We start from the raw sequence: 16341 nt of genomic DNA, 5'->3' as shown, positions 1-16341 counted from the left end.
GTGAGCAAAACATATAAAAATCTTCTCCCTCGTGTGGCTTACATTCTGTATCACTCTTCATTCATACTACAAGGATAATACCTATTACCAGTTAATATAATCTTTGAAGGCAGAGTGCAGATAAAGTCTGACTTTTCCCAGCATAGCCAGGGGACATGGCTAAATCCACATGTCCCTAGGCTTTACCTAGACTCTAATGGCTCCAAAGCAGGTAAGCTGAACAATTTTTAAAAGTCAAAGAAGCAGTTTATGACATTAAAGCCTTTAGCAAACCTAATATCTGACCTAGATCAAGTGTCTAAATTTTGAAGATATTTTTATTTTACCAATAATCTTTATTTTCCAAAGATTATTAAAGTCATGTAAACTAAAAGGCACTAAAGTTTTAATTTTTCTGACAAAATATTTGATTTAAGTGCTTATTTTTCTTTAAGCCAATTAATTAACACTCTTTTATGTAAACACCATACATGCAACACATATAAATACACAGACAGAAGAAGATCCAGTAGTTGTAAGATTTTTCGTCTGCCAGTTTTTAAGTTTCTTAATTGGATTACTGGCTTCAGGGTGGAGCCCTTGGAAGAACAGGCCCAGGAAAGCATGTAGTTTCTAGGGCCTAATAAACAGGCACAGCTGGAATGTATAAACAGATCCCCAAAATTAAGGGTCTCATTTTTATACTTGATCCTGGATCCCCAGAAAAAGAGAGAGATGGTATAGGAAAAGACAGTGCAATGCTTTTACCATGCATTTTACTGCAAGGCAGCCCAAAGCCAGTCAGCTAATTTTGTAATCAGCCCATCTTATTTCTTATTCTGAGCCAAGGCATATGCTAGGTTTTCCTCAAGGAATTCTCTCCCCTCTATGCAAATTATCTTCATCATTCAAGGTCTGTCCACCCTCAGTCTTACCTCTTTCATGAGGAATATACAAACCATTCCAGTCCACATGAAATCTCTAAATAAATTCCTATAATTTGCATTGTCTTACTCTTTTTCACATATATATAAATCATATATCGGTTTGTATATTGACTTAACTCCTAACCAGATTATAAACTTTTGGAAGATGAAGATCATATTTTTGTATTTTATCAGCGAATTACACAGTATAATGAATATTATATTACATAATATTGAGTCTCAATGAATAAACAAATGGTGCATTAATGAATGTCATGGGACAAACTAAACTATATGCCTGGCCCTGGGATGCTCCCCTAGACCTCCTAGCATCCAAGTTTCTCTCAGTGCTCTCCCCCTCTGTTCTTATAATTACACCATGGTGTGCAACACAAGTTTCCTAACACTTTAGGAAGTGAATGTCTAACCAAGAACCATTCTCTTTAAACATCTTTTTGTTTCTGATTTCTTTTACTCTAGAAGATCTAAACATATTGTATAAACATGAAACAAGCACCCAGTAAGTAACTTTGTAGAAATTTATTTTAATTTTCTGGTCCTTGGTCTATTAGGCAGTTAAAATGAACACATACTCTCCCAGAATATTATGTGCCAATTAACTGATAAAACTGCTGCTTAAAAACACACACACAAAAGATTAAAATCATAATTCTGAACTAACTCACTAAATGGTCATTGATTTTCTTTTAATTCTTAACAAATACCTTAGATGCCTTGTGTATTGTGATGCAGTGAGAAAGTTGAGCAGTGGCCATTGTAGGAATGTATCAGGATTATTTCAACAAGTCCAACCTATTAAAAAATAATTAAATAATTAGAGACCTTGCCAAATATAATGCTTCCTGTCTTACTCTGCCCAAAAATGAAACTGAAAAAGTCTAAAAGCAAACAAAAAATTAAAATCAAAGACTGTTAAGTATAAACTGTTTTCCAGATTGTTCAGTTCAGAGAGAAATTTACCAAGCTACATTTTGAAGAGCAAAGGAAGAATGAATGCTAAGATAATTCTATCAGGCCCTATCTAAACGATGAAATGAATTTGAGTTGAAAAAAGTATCTATTGTTAATTTTCCAAAGGAGAACCATATAATTAAAATTTGAACATATTCATTGGGAAATAAGTTTAATAAACATTTTTATCTATAATTTTGGCATAAGGTCTCTGGACGAATTTTTCCACCCACTCAATGAAAATTATAAGATTATTTACTTGTTCACAAATATATTTGGAGGAGAAAATACATTGTAAATCACCTAGAGACTCAATATATATTATTAATCCTTGTTATTCCCTCAGAGTGTAACAATATAGCAAAGGCTCAAAAACATTTCTTGAATTAACTTCAGTTGTAACATATTTGCAAATTCAACTCAAAAGTTAATGTTTATAGTTCATACCCATTAAAATAGTTATTCATCCAACTAGTTGAAAAAGAAATCAAGAGATAAATCTCATTTACAATACCTACCAAAAAAATTAGCTAGCAATAAATTTAAGAAAGTGAAAGGTTGCTACAGTGAAACTACAAAACACTGATGAAAGAAATTGAACAGAACACAAAAAGATGGAAAGGCATCCCATATTCATTGATTAGAAGAATTAATATTGCTAAAATGATCATATTAATTACCCAAAACAATCTACAGATTCAAATGCAATCCCTGTCAAAATACCAATTACACTCTTCATAGAAATGGAAAAAAAATCCTAAAATTCCTATGGAACCACAAAAGACTCTGAACAGCTAAAGTAATTCTGAGCAAAAAGAACAAAGTTGGAGGCATCACATTACCTGGCTTTAAAATATACTACAAAGCTATAGTAACCAAAACAGCATGGCACTGGTATAAAAAGAGATACATAGACCAATGGAACAGAATAGAGAACCCAGAAATAAATCTGCCTATTTACAACCAGCTGATTTTTGAAAAAGACACCAAGAACATACATTGGGGAAAAGATACACTTGTCAAAAAATGGTTCTGGAGAAACTGGATATCCACAGCAGAAGAATGAGAGACCCCTGTCTCTCACCATATACAAAAATAAACTCAAAATATGTTAAACACTTAAATGTAAGACTCAAAATTATAGAACACAGGAAAAATGCTTCAGGACATTGGTCTGGGTAAAGATTTTAGGGGTAAGACTTCAAATGCACAGGTAACAAAACCAAAAATACACAAATGAGATTATATCAAACTAAAAAGTTTCTACACAGCAAAGTAAATAACCAACAGAGTGAAGAGACAGTCTGTAGAATGGGAGAAAACATTTGCAAACTATTCATCCAAGAAAGAATTAATATCCAGAATATACAAGAAGTGCAAGCAACTCAAAAGCCAAAAAAAAAAAAAAAAAAAGCAAAGGATCTGAATAGACATTTCTCAAAATAAGGCATACAAATGGCTAATAAGTATATGAAAAAATGCTCAACATGATTAATCATCAGGGAAATACAAATTGAAACCACAATGAGTTATCACCTCCCCACAGTTAGAATGGCTATTATTAAAAGGACAAAAAATGGCCAGGTGAGGTGGCTCACACCTGTAATCCGAGCACTTTGGGAGGCCGAGGCGGGTAGATCACCTGAGGTCAAGAGTTTGAGACCAGTCTGGTGAAATCCTGTCTTTACTTAAAAAAAAAAAAAAAAAAAAAAAATTAGCCAGGTGTGGTGGCATGCACCTGTAGTCCCAGCTTCTTGAGAGGCTGAGGCAGGAGAATCACTTGAACCCGGGAGGTGGAGGTTGCAGTTAGCCAAGATCTTGTCACTGCACTCCAGCCTGGGCAACAGAGCAAGACTCCATCTCAAAAAATGAAATGAAATAAAATAAAATAAAATAACAAAAAATAACGAACGCTGGCAATGATGCAGAGAAAAGAAAATTCTTATACACTGTTGGTAGGAATGTAAATTAGTACAAGCATTATGGAAAACAGTATGGAAGGTCCTCAAAAATCTTAAAATAGAAATACCATATAATCCAGCAATCCTACTATTGGGTATTTATCCAAAGGAAAGAAATCAGTGTATGGAAGAGATATCTATACCTCCATGTTCATTGCAGCACTATTCACAATAGCCAAGATATGGAATCAACCTAAGTGTCCATCAACAGATGAATGCATGAATAAAATATAGGCTGGGGTGGCAGCTCATGTCTGTAATCCCAGCACTTTGGGAGGTTGAGGCTGGCAGGTTGTTTGAGCCCAGGAGTTCAAGACCAGCCTAGGCAACATGGTGAAACCCTGTCTGTACAAAAAATACAAAAATTAGCTAGGTGTGGTGGCACACACCTATAGTCCCAGCTACTTGGGAAGCTAAGGTGGACTACTTGAGCCCAGGAGTTCAAGGCTGCAGTGAGCCATGACTGCACCACTGTACTCCAGCCTGGGCAACAGAGCAAGACTCTGTCCAAAAAAAAAAAAAAAAAGAAAGAAAGAAAGAGAGAGAGAAAGAGAGAAAGAAAGGAAGTAAAGTGTATATATACACAATGGAATATTATTCAGCCATTTAAAAAAGCATGAAAATCTGTCATTCACAGCAACAGAGATTAACCTAGATGACATAATTTTAAGTGAAATAAGTCAGGTACAGAAAGATAAATACCATGTGTTCTCACTCACCTGGGAGCTAAAACAGATGAGCTCTCAGAAGTAGTTATTAGAAGCTAGGAAGGGCAGCAGGGAGGAGGTTGGATAGGGAGAAGTTAGTTAATGGATATAAAATTACAGCTAGATAGGAGAATAAATTATATTGTTCTATAGCACTGTTGAGTGACCACAGTTAACAATAATTTATTGTATATTTTAAAATAATTCAACACAAAGAATGATAAATGTTTGAACTGATGGATATGCTTTGACTTGACCATTACATATTGTATACATGTAACAAAATATCATTCTGTACCCCATAAATATGTACAATTACTGTGTGCCAATTAAAAATTTTATAAATGATTATTCAAAAATGGAAAATAGTAAGTTGGTAAGGATGTGGAGAAATTAAAACCCTTATGCATTGCTGGTGGGAATGAAAATGGTGCAGCCATTGTGGAAAATAGCAATGGCATTCCTCAAGAAGTTAAACAGAATTACCATACTATCCAGCATTTCCATCTCTAGGTATATATTCAAAAGAATTGAAACCAGGGACTCAAACAGATACTTGAACACCAATGCTCATAGCCACATAATTCACATTAGCCAAAAGATGGAAACAATTTGAATGTCTATTAAAAGATGAATGGATAAACAAAATGTGGTATTTACAATGGAATATTACTTAATTGTTTTGTTTGTTTTGTTTTGTTTTGTTTTTGAGATGGGGTCTCCTTCTGTCACCCAGGGTAGAGTGCAATGGCGTGATCTCAGCTCACTGCAAACTCCGGCTCCCAGGCTCAAGTGATTCTCCCACCTCAGCCTCTCGAGTAGCTGGGACTACAAGCACTTGCCACCACACCTGGCTAATTTTTGTATTTTATGTAGAGATGGGGTTTTGTCATGTTTCCCAGGCTGGTCTTGAATTCCTAGGTTCAGGCAATCCACCCGCCTCATCCTCCCAGTGTGCTGGGATTACAGGCATGAGCCACCACACCCGACCCCTATTCAATCTTAAAAAGGAATGAAGTTCTGATACATGCAACAATGTGAATAAATCTTGAAAACATTATGCTAAGTGAAAAGCCAGACATAAAAGGACAAATATTATATGATCCCACTTATATGAGGTACCTAGAGTAGGCAAATTCATAGAGACAGAAAGTAGACTAGAGGTTACCAGGTGCTGGTGGGGTAGAAGGAATAAGGAGTTTAATAGATATAGAGTTTCTGTTCAGGATGATGAAAAGATTTTAGAAACGGATAGTGATAATGGTTGCACAACATTGCAAATGTGCTTAGTGTCACTGAGTTGTACACTTAGAAAAGGTGAGGTGTTGAGTTTCATATTACAGTTTACCACAATAAAAAAGTTAATATTTAAAATACATCTAGTTTTCACCCTTATTGTTTTGTTAATATAAAAAAGAAGCAGCTGGGCATGGTGGCTCATGCCTGTAATCCCAGGACTTTGGGAGGCCAAGGTGAGTGGATCACGAAGTCAGGAGATCAAGACCATCCTGGCCAACATGGGGAAATCCTGTCTCTACTAAAAGCACAAAAATTAGACAGGTGTGGTGGCAGGCGCCTATAGTCCCAGCTACTCAGGAGGCTGAGGCAGGAGAACGGCATGAACCTGGGAGATGGAGCTTGCAGTGAGCCAAGATTGCGCCACTGCACTCCAGCCTGGCCGACAGAGCCAGACCATCTCAAAAAAAAAAGAAGCAGCAGCAGCAAATTTTCCCTTTTCTTTACAAAGTCTTAATTTAATTTCAACTGGGGCTTCTTTTCAAGGTTTTATGAAGTTCTGTCCAAAATACTTGTAAAATAACTTCTTTAAAGATATTCCATTCTGGATTACCAAGGATAGCCTGTGACCGGTTTTTGTGTATCCATTAATGCAAGATTCTTGAAGATGTTCCCAAGAAGGCAGAATTATTTGCGAACACTGCCACAAGGTGGTAATAGAGATTATAAACAGGTGGTAATATTTAATTTCTTTCAAATTACTTCTTCAGAGGAGCACTAGGGGACACTCTTTTACAATATTTTATATATGAGACTGAAAACCACCTAATAGTTCTTTAACCCTTAAAGATTCCAAGCTATCTTTACTTGATTTCAGAGTATAACCTTCATATCTAACTCAACACATCAGTTGTCCCCCTTAAATTTCAAAAAATAAAATGGGAAACAAAGTAGCTCTACGAGTTTAAGATCTAGTACCAGCCGATTAAACCATAATACACTACCCACTACTGGGGTAGTTATTAGCCTTAGACACAATAAATAAGAGAAATCATGATTTTTAAATAGTTTTCTATATTAGCGGGGTTTTTTAAATTTCTCTATGATCATAGACATTCTGATGTCATTTCTAGGGAATCAAGCTCTGAAAATAGCATCAGCCAATTAGAACACAATGCATTACTACACATATTTTTGCATTGTATGGATGGCCTAGATTAAATTAATATTACCATTGAAAACTCTGAGGCATTCAGGACACTTGCTTTTGAGAAAGGATTCAAGCTAGTTAATATTAGCATTTGGTAAATTCCTTAGGAATTAACATTTATAAAAGTAAAATTAAATTTTATACATACATATATATATATATAGAGAGAGAGAGAGAGAGAGAGAGAGAGGGAGAAATAACTAGCAGTATCATCTAGTAGAAAGAGCCTTTAGAGTTAAGGAACCTAAGTTCAAATTCTGACTCAGCTACCTAGCAGCTGGCATGGCCAGGCACAGTAGGAGATGGCTGGATCATCTGGGCAGTTTCTCATGAATGGTTTAGCACTATACCCTCAGTGCAGTTCTTGCAATAGTAAGTGAGTGAGTTATTGCAAGATCTGGTTATTTAAAGGTGTGTAGAACCTTTTCTCTCTCTCTCTCTCTCTCTCTCTCCTGCTTTGGCCATGTAAGATGTGCCTGCTTCTCCTTTGTCTTCTGCCATAATTTTAAGTTTCCTGAGGCCTCCTCAAAAGTCAGGCAGATGCTACCATGCTTTCTGTACAGCCTGTGGAACTGTGAGCCAATTAAACCTCTTTTCTTTATAAATTACCCAGTCTCAGGAATTTCTTTATAGCAATGCAACAATGGACTAAAACAGAGCTCTTCTTTTTTACTTCTACCACACACTCCCTGGATAAACAAATACACTCCCATTGTTTCAAGTATAATTTCTATCCTATTGATTCTTATGTGTGTATCCCCAGCCCAGGTCTCTCTCAGAAGTTGCTGACTTGTTCCTCTAACTGATCATAAGACTGTTCCACCTTGATGTTCTCAACACATTCGAATGTGAATTATTTTCCCCAAAAACTTACTTCTGTTCCCTCACTCAGTGAATGACATCATCACATACCTAGTTGCTCAAGCACAAAATCTGTGACTCAACCTTAATCCCTTCCTCGTTCCCATGTTCCATCACCTTAATATTTCTCAAATGTAGGCCAGGCGCAATGGCTCCCGCCTGTAATCCCAGGACTTTGGGAGGCTGAGGTGGGTGGATCACCTGAGGTCAGGAGTTCAAGACCAGCCTGACCAACATGGAGAAACCCCATCTCTACTAAAAATACAAAATTAGCTGGGTGTGGTGGCACATGCCTGACCAACATGGAGAAACCCCATCTTTACTAAAAATATAAAATTAGCTGGGCGTAGTGGCACATGCCTGTAATCTCAGCTACTTGGGAGGCCGAGACTGGAGAATCGCTTGAACCCAGTAGGTGGAGGTTGCAGCAAGCCAAGATCACGCCATTGCACTCCAGCCTGGGCAACAAGAGTGAAACCCTGTCACCCTGCCTATATATATATATATGTGTGTGTGTGTGTGTGTGTGTCCAATGCCTTACTTTAGCCATGTTGCTGTCATCTCTACTTTAGATCAACCAGTCTCATCTTTTGCCTGTACTGCTGCAACCACCAATTTCCTGTCACTGGTATTCTCCTTCTCCAGTCTGTTCTGTATATTGCAGCCAGAGTTTTTAAATTACAAACTCGACTATGCATTTTCCCAGATTGAAATACTTCAATGGCTCCCCACTACTCTCAGGATAAAATCTAAAACTCTTACCATGGCTTCAAGATTTGACTCATGCCTCCCTAGCCTCAGCTGTGTTTTCCCTTATACTTTTATTTACCAGCCATTCTTACCTTCTTTACCCCAAAGGACTATATTCCTTCTAGCTCTCAGGATTTTGCAATATTCCTTCTGCCTGAAACATCCTCCTCCATTCCCAATTCCTACTCATCTCCTAGATATGATGTATTAGTCCATTCTTGCATTGCTATAAAGAACTACCTAAGACTGGGTAATTTATAAAGAAAGGTGTTTAATTGACTTACAGTTATTTAGGCTATACAGGAGGCAGAGCTGGGGAGACCTCAGGAAACTTACAACCATGGCAGAAGGAGAAGGGGAAGGAGGCACGTTTTACACAGCCAGAGAAGGAGGAAGAGAGGGGAAAGGGGAGGTGCTACACACTTTTAAACAACCAGATCTCATGAGAACTCATGATTATGAGAACAGCAAGTGGGAAATCTGCCCCCATGATCCAGTCAACTCCCACCAGGGCCCTCCTCCAACACTGGGGATTACAATTTGACATGAGATTTGGGTGGAGACACAAATCCAAACCATATCATATGGCTTAGTAAAATTTCCTTAAGGAATGACTTTCTAATTCCCACTACCACTATTATGAAGTCTGGGTTATGTGCCCTTTGCAATATATACTGTATCATAGTTGTCTTTAAGTATCCCCTGACCTACTGTGAGCTAACATGAGAGCAAAATTGTGTCTAGCTATTGTGTCAGTCTAGCTGATTCTTTATATTTTAAAGTTTTATTTATTTATTTATTTATTGAAAAGGACTCTCACGTATCACCCAGGTGAAGTACAGTGGTATAATCTCAGCTCACTGCAACCTCTGTTTCCAGAGTTCAAGCCATTCTCCTGCCTCAGCATCCTGAGTAGCTGGGATTACAGGTGTGTGCCACCACATCCAGCTAATTTTTGTATTTTTAGTAGAGATGGGGTTTAGCCATGTTGGCCGGGCTGGTCTAGAACTCCTGACCTCAAGTGATCTGCCCACCTTGGCCTCCCAAAGTGCTGGGATTACAGGCATGAGCCACTGCACCCAGCCTTTAGAGTTTTTTTAATAGGTATAATTCAGTGGGTTTTAGTATATTCACAAAATTCTGCAACCATCTGTTTAATATAGTATAAACCATCAATTTAGTGTATTCACAAAATAATGCAAACACTGTCTAATTCCAGAACATTTTCATCACCCCTAAAAGAAATCCCATGCCCATTAGCAGTCACTCCTATTCTCTCCTTTCCCCAGCCGCTGAAAACCACTAACCTACCTTTCATCTTTATGAAATTGCCTATTCTGAACATTACATATAAATGAAACCATACAATATGTGATCTTTTGTGTCTTGTTTAGCTCATTTTTTCTTTTTTTGAGATGGAGTCTGGCTCTGTTGCCCAGGCTGGAGTGCAGTGGCACAATCTTGGCTCACTGCAAGCTCTGCCTCCTGGGTTCATGCCATCCTCCTGCCTCAGCCTCCCGAGTAGCTGGGACTACAGGCACCCGCCACCATGCTCGGCTAATTTTTTTATTTTTAGTAGAGACGGGGTTTCACCATGTTAGTGAGGATGGTCTCGATCTCCTGACCTTGTGATCCACCCGCCTCGGCCTCCCGAAGTGCTGGGATTACAGGCGTGAGCCACCGCGCCCGGCCGTTTAGCTCATTCTTGAACTCTCAGCATCATCACAGTACTGGAATTAAATAGGTACTCAATAAATATTTGCTGAGGCTGAGCATGGTGGCTCACACCTGTAATCTCAGTATTTTGGGAGGTCACGGTGGGGTGGATCACTTGAGGTCAGGAGTTCAAGACCAGCCTGGCCAACATGGTGAAGCCCCGTCTCTACTTAAAAAATAAATAAATAAAATAAGTAAAAATTAAAAAAATTAAAAACCTAACTTAACTAACTAAATATTTGCTAAGTCAACAGAGAAGAACTATAGGAACAAGGAATAATTTAAGAGTCTAGAAAAATACCACAAAATTTTAAAGGTAGAAGAAACTTTAAATATCATTGCTATGGTTTGAATGTGTATCCCAAAGTTCATATTTTGGAAGCTTAATCCTCAATGCAAGTGTTGAGAGTTGGGGCCTTTAAGAGGTGATTAGGTGCCTTCATGAATGGATTAATATTGTTACCCCAGGAGCAGGTTCATTATCAAGAAAGTGGATTTGTTATAAAAGCAAGTTTGGCACACTCACTCTCTCTCTCCTTGCTCTCTATCTTACCAGGTGATGCCTTCCTCCATGTTATGACACAGCAAGAAGGTCCTTACAAGATGCATATCCTTGTTCTTGGACTTCTCAGCCTCCAGAATCATAAGGCAATACATGTCTGCTCTTTTTACATTACCCAGTCTCAGGTATTGTTACAGCAGTATAAACTGGACTAAGACAGTCATTTAGTCCAAATATCTAATTTTGTAGACAGGGAATTCAAAATCTAGACTTACCCAGGGTCAGTCAGACAGTAACAGAACTGAGACTAAAACTCAACAAGTCTGGCTCACAATTTAAAAGTTTTTCCAGACTGACTCTCCAAAATGAAATTCTCCTTTGCTTTCATTCTATCTAATATGATGCACTACCAGGGCCTCCCTAGTTCTTTGGCTTGCCTGCTTATTTCTAAACATAGGAGGGTCTCTTTCTAGTGTTCTAGCATGAGCTTGCCTCAGGAAGGCAAAAAGATCTAAATTATTTTTTCAAAACACATGGTGAAACTTTGTCTCTACTAAAACTGGGCATGGTGGTGGGTGCCTGTAATCCCAGCTACTTGGGAGGCTGAGGCAGGAGAATCACTTGAACCCGGGAGGTGGAGGTTGCAGTGAGCCGAGATTGCACCATTGCACTCCAGCCTGGGCAACAAGAGTGAAACTCCACCTCATAAAAAAAAAAAAAAAAAAAAAAAAAGCCAGACTCCTTTCAGCCTCTAATTATTCTGTTGCTACTGTTTTCCCTTTGAGCAGGTGGTTTGTGGAGGTCTTCTATTTAAGTACAAACCCTGCTTAATTTTGAAAGCTCACAAGTTGACAGAAGGTTTGACTCTAGAGAGCATGCATTCTCAGAGAATAGGTCTGATTTTTTGTATGTGTTATCCCTTTGTTCAGGCTCATTATCTAAAAACCTAGAAGAGATTTCATAACTATGGATTTTAAGAACTGAAAGCTAACTTTGAAATGTCATTCTCTTATGTATTTGTTTGCAAATTAGATCCACACATATTTGAAACTTCACAGTGCATCAATACCATTCCCTCTTCTGTTTTTGAGACAAGGTCTTACTCTGTTTACCCAGGCAGGAATGCAGTGGCGCAATCTTGGCTCACTGCAACCTCGACCTCCTGGGCTCAAGCGATCCTCCCACCTCAGCCTCCTAAGTAGCTGGTACTAGAGGCAATGTGCCACCACACTCAGTAAATTTTATTTTTGGTAGAGATGAGGTCTCACTATGTTGCCCAGGCTGGTTTTGAACTTCTGGGCTCAAGTAATACTCCTTCCTTAGCCTCCCAAAGTGCTGGGATTATAAGTGTGAGCCACTACAACTGACCCTCACTCTTATATTTGATACGTCTACTTTGTGACAAGGATTATGATCTTCTTGAGAAAGAGTCAATATTTCTGTGCTCTTTCTGGTAAAGATTCACTCTAGGCTTACCTCTGGACCTATATCTCAATTACCCTTTTTTGTTGTTGTTGTGTACTCATTTTCTTTTCTTTTCTTTTTTTTTTTTTGAGACAGAGTAAAGTACAGTGGCATGATCTGTCACCTAGGCTGGAGTACAGTGGCATAATCACAGCTCATTGCAACCTCAAACTTCTGGGCTCAAGTGATCCTCCTATCTCAGCCTTCCAAGTAGCTGAGACTATATGCATGTACCACCATGCCCTGCTAATTTTTTAAAATTTTTTATTTTTGTAGAGTTGGGAGGGCGGGGTTGGGGGGTCTCACTATGTTGCCCAGACTGGCCTCAAACTCTTGGCCTCTCAAAGTTTTGGGATTACACATGTGAGATACCACACCACACCTTTAATTGCCCTATTTTATATGGTGGCACAATTACTTCCTATTTTACCCCTACTATGTGTGCGTCCAAGATTCACATAAAGATTAGCCAGCTGCTGTTTAGTTTACTAAGGCCTAAACCACTTTTTTAACCATTCCAAGTGAAGCAAAAGCCAAAGTTTTATTACATTTTCCCAAATATAATCATAGTTGATTTATGAAGGCTCTCTACCCATCTTTCTCAATCTTTGAAAACCATTTTTTACAAGAAAATCCCTTTTCTATCAGGTGAACACTATCCAATAGCTGGATTCTGAAATGCAACTGTATTACCTTCCTTACACATGCATGTGGTTAAGAATGGCTTTACTCAAAAGAAGTGTACGTTAACATAAATGGGTTCAATAAATTCCTAAAGCTGGAAGGGAGCACAGACATCTTCCAACCCCTTTGATTTAAAGAAGATCCAATTCTGTGGAGGAAGAATCTTTTTTTCAGCAAATGGTGCTGAAACAAAAGGACATCCGGGGGGTGGGTGGAAGAAGAGAGAATGAAAAGAACCTTAACCTAAATCTCACACTGTATACAAATATTAATGCAAAATGGATCATGGATTTAAACCTAAACATAAAACTATAAAGAAAAGGGGCCAGGTGCAGTGGCTCACACCTGTAATCCCAGCACTTTGGGAGGCCGAGGTGGGAGAATCACGAGGTCAAGAGATCGAGACGATCCTGGCCAACATGGTGAAACCCTGTCTCTACTAAAAATACAAAAAAAAAAAAATTAGCTTGGCGTGGTGGTGCACACCTGTAGTCCCAGCTACACGGGAGGCTGAGGCAGAGGAATCGCTTGAACCTGGGAGGTGGAGGTTGCAGTGAGCTGAGATCGCGTCACTGCACTCCAGCCTGGCACAGAGCTTGACTCCGTCTCACAAAAAAAAAGAAAAAAGAAAAGGAAAGTGAGGCTAAGCAAGGGAACTTGGTTTGCCAAAGTTCTCCCAATTACTTAGACCTTCCAACAGAGCTTGCTTCAATAAATTATTCACCATTTTAACAAATTCCATTTGGCCCTGGTAATTCCCCTACCTGTGCTCATTCAGAGTAAATGGTTTCCACTATATTAATCGAGTATTTGTTCATGCTCTTTTGACTTTTTAATATCTTTTTCATGCTATTTCAATTATTCATTCATTCAACATCTATGAGGCAACTACAGTGTGCCAGGCAACGTGCAGGATTACAAGATGTAAAATACTGTTCCTACCTCAACAGATTGATGGTCCAATGGAGGAGAAATTAGATTATGATCCTGCTGAGATTAAAAACCCCTTTAGGGGCCAGAACCACCCCTCATTTCTACCAGCTGAGTACACGATGTACTGCACAGCCTGTCCAGTGCTCTGCGTACTCGGACACATTTTGGCGATTGGCTAATCCTGAGGTTCAAGACTCTCTCTCTCTGAACTGTTTAGGGAACTAAAGTCCATAGGGATTAATTGGCAAATCCTCACTAAAGTGAAAGGGGAGCTGAGGTCAAGGGGGGCGGGGTGGCTCGTCCCCACCTCTCTCACCTCTTGGCCTGTACCAGGCATCGATCCTGGCAGAAAACCTCAATGGCTGGGGAGAATCTGACCCAGGTAAGATAAACTTCCGCAAAGCTCCACCACACACGGCCCCCTCCAATGTCGGGCACAGATGTCGTCTGCCCTGCCAGCCTCATCACGGCTCATTATGGCTGCTGCTTGCTCAGCAAGTTTGATTTCATGTCCAGAAAAATCTGAATTTCAAAACTACCTGGGTGCTCTCTGTCCAGTTCTGGGGGAAATCGCCTCCCTTTTGCCTTCCTCCTCTGCCCCCTGCCCTCCCGATTCTCTTCACAGTACTTTAGGCCCTCACGAAATATGATACGTTCAAATCCAACTTAAAGCCTTAAGTAATAAGAAAAGAAAAAAAAAATGTTTTTTGACAGAAAGAGAACTAACAACTCCCGAGTGCCCTCTCTGGGCCGAGACCTCGCGTCTCAACAGCCCTCACCTCAGCTCGTCGACGCTTCCCTCCCACCTGGGGTCAACTGCCTTTTCCGGCCCAAACCCGCTCCTCAGCTCGTGAATAGTCAACGAGGCCTTTCTGGGCGGGACCAGAGGTTTCCTCATGAATAATTCATGACCCGTTCACGGCTGGCCGGGGCGACCGGCCTCGCTAGACTTCATGAATATGCAAAGCAGGGGCGAGCGGCGGCTAGCCGGCCCCTAGCCCGCCCGGCCCCTCAGCAGCCGCCTCTCAGCCACTGGCTGCACACTGACCCGACGCGACCTTCTCTCGGGGGCCGCCAGCCTGGGCCACCTGTACAACGACAGCCTGCTCCGGGGCTTCCTGAGGAGGTGCCTGCCCGCCGAGGTTAGGACCCGAGGGACCCTGGGGCTCGGGCGGGCCAGGACGCCAGGCCGGCGGGTCCCAGAGAGGCCTGAGGCGGGCGCGGGGCGGCGTAGGAGAGGGAAGCGAGAGCCTGGGGGGCCCAGGGACCCGAGTTAGAAGAAGGCCCGAGGGGTGCGACGCGGTGGCTCCACCTGGGATCCCAGCACTCTGGGAGGCTGAGGCGGGCGTGTCACTTGAGGTCAGGAATTCGAGACCAGCCTGGCCAACATGTTGAAAACTCGTCTCTACAAAAAATACAAAAATTAGCTGGGCGTGGTGGCGCGCGCCTGTAGTCCCAGCTACTTGGGAGGCTGAGGCACGAGAATCGCTTGAGCCCAGAAGGCTGAGGTTGCAGTGAGCCGAGATTCCGCCATTGCACTCCAGCCTCGGCGACAAAGCGAGACAACGTCTCAAAAAAATTTTTAAAAGTACTAAAATTAGCTGGGCCACCTGACGTGCGCCTGTAGTCCCAGCTGCTCGGGAGGCTGAGGTAGGAGGATCGATTGAGCGGGGGAGTTTGAGGTTGCAGTGAGCCAAGATCGTACCATTGCACTCCAGCCTGGGCGACAGAGGCAGACCCTGTCTCAAAAATAAAAAAAAAGAAAGAAAAAAGACATAAGGCCATAAGGCCAGAAGGCCAGAGCTTTCCAATACTTGAGGGCATCTGCGACCTCTTCATCCCTACCCTGGACCTGACTTTGTATTCTTTCTAACATTAATTTGTAATTATGCAAATAAAACATAAATATATTCTCCTTTGCGCCCTACCCCTAATCTCAGTTTTTTCTGCCCTGGTAACTGTGGGAGCAGTTGAGGGTGTGGCTCCTTGGATCGTTTCCCACCTGTTTAGGTAGATATTTCATATCCTGTGGAGCTTTCCAAAGGCTCCTGGAGTCCCATGAACCTACCCAAGGGGATTTCCCAAGAGAGTAGATGAAAGAGTGAGCCACTTGAAACCTGTTCTTATTTTGTTTCTGCAGGAAAGAAAAAAAAAACTATTCAAGCTGGCGAGAACATGAGTTTAGAACATAATGACTAAAACTGAAATTTGGGCTGAAATATTCCTTTAGTGCAAGTTTTCTCAACCTTCCCCCCACCCCCACCATCATAACAACCAAAAATTTCTCTAGACTTTGCCAAATGTCCCATGGGGTGTGCAAAATTGCCCTCTGTTGAGAACTACTGCGTTCACCCTATACTTTCCGGAAGTAACTGCTTTTTAATCTCCAACCACACAGATGGTTTGTCTGCACCAGCACTTCTCAGCCTCCGCATTTACC

At 40.6% G+C, this 16341-nt stretch overlaps 1 protein-coding gene and 1 long non-coding RNA gene across 7 annotated transcripts in view; one reads left to right on the top strand and one right to left on the bottom strand.

Annotated features, from left to right (window-relative positions):
- The window catches only part of HORMAD2 (HORMA domain containing 2), a 95582-nt gene extending 80853 nt beyond the window's left edge, over positions 1–14729 (bottom strand). Inside the window, exons 1-3 of one of the 6 annotated variants that reach the window (XM_054470288.2) lie at positions 14681–14708; positions 13911–13955; positions 1631–1718 (exon numbers count right to left, since the gene is read on the bottom strand). In XM_054470288.2, coding sequence (XP_054326263.1) covers positions 1631–1681 — 51 coding nt within the window. In that variant the 5' untranslated portion in view covers positions 1682–1718; positions 13911–13955; positions 14681–14708. Of the gene's footprint in view, positions 1–1630; positions 1719–13910 lie in introns of all 6 variants that reach the window. The other 5 variants (XM_054470284.2, XM_054470287.2, XM_054470285.2 and 2 more) reach the window with 5 other exon arrangements.
- Positions 14730–14877: 148 nt separating this feature from the next.
- LOC129023504 (uncharacterized) overlaps positions 14878–16341 on the top strand; it is a 66296-nt gene continuing 64832 nt past the window's right edge. The window contains exon 1 of the long non-coding RNA XR_008496821.2: positions 14878–15043. This is a non-coding gene — a long non-coding RNA (uncharacterized LOC129023504). The remainder of the gene's footprint in view (positions 15044–16341) is intronic.

Source organism: Pongo pygmaeus, chromosome 23 (genome assembly GCF_028885625.2).
Source record: "Pongo pygmaeus isolate AG05252 chromosome 23, NHGRI_mPonPyg2-v2.0_pri, whole genome shotgun sequence".
Classification (NCBI taxonomy): domain Eukaryota; kingdom Metazoa; phylum Chordata; class Mammalia; order Primates; family Hominidae; genus Pongo; species Pongo pygmaeus.
This window is presented reverse-complemented; position numbering and strand designations above follow the sequence as displayed.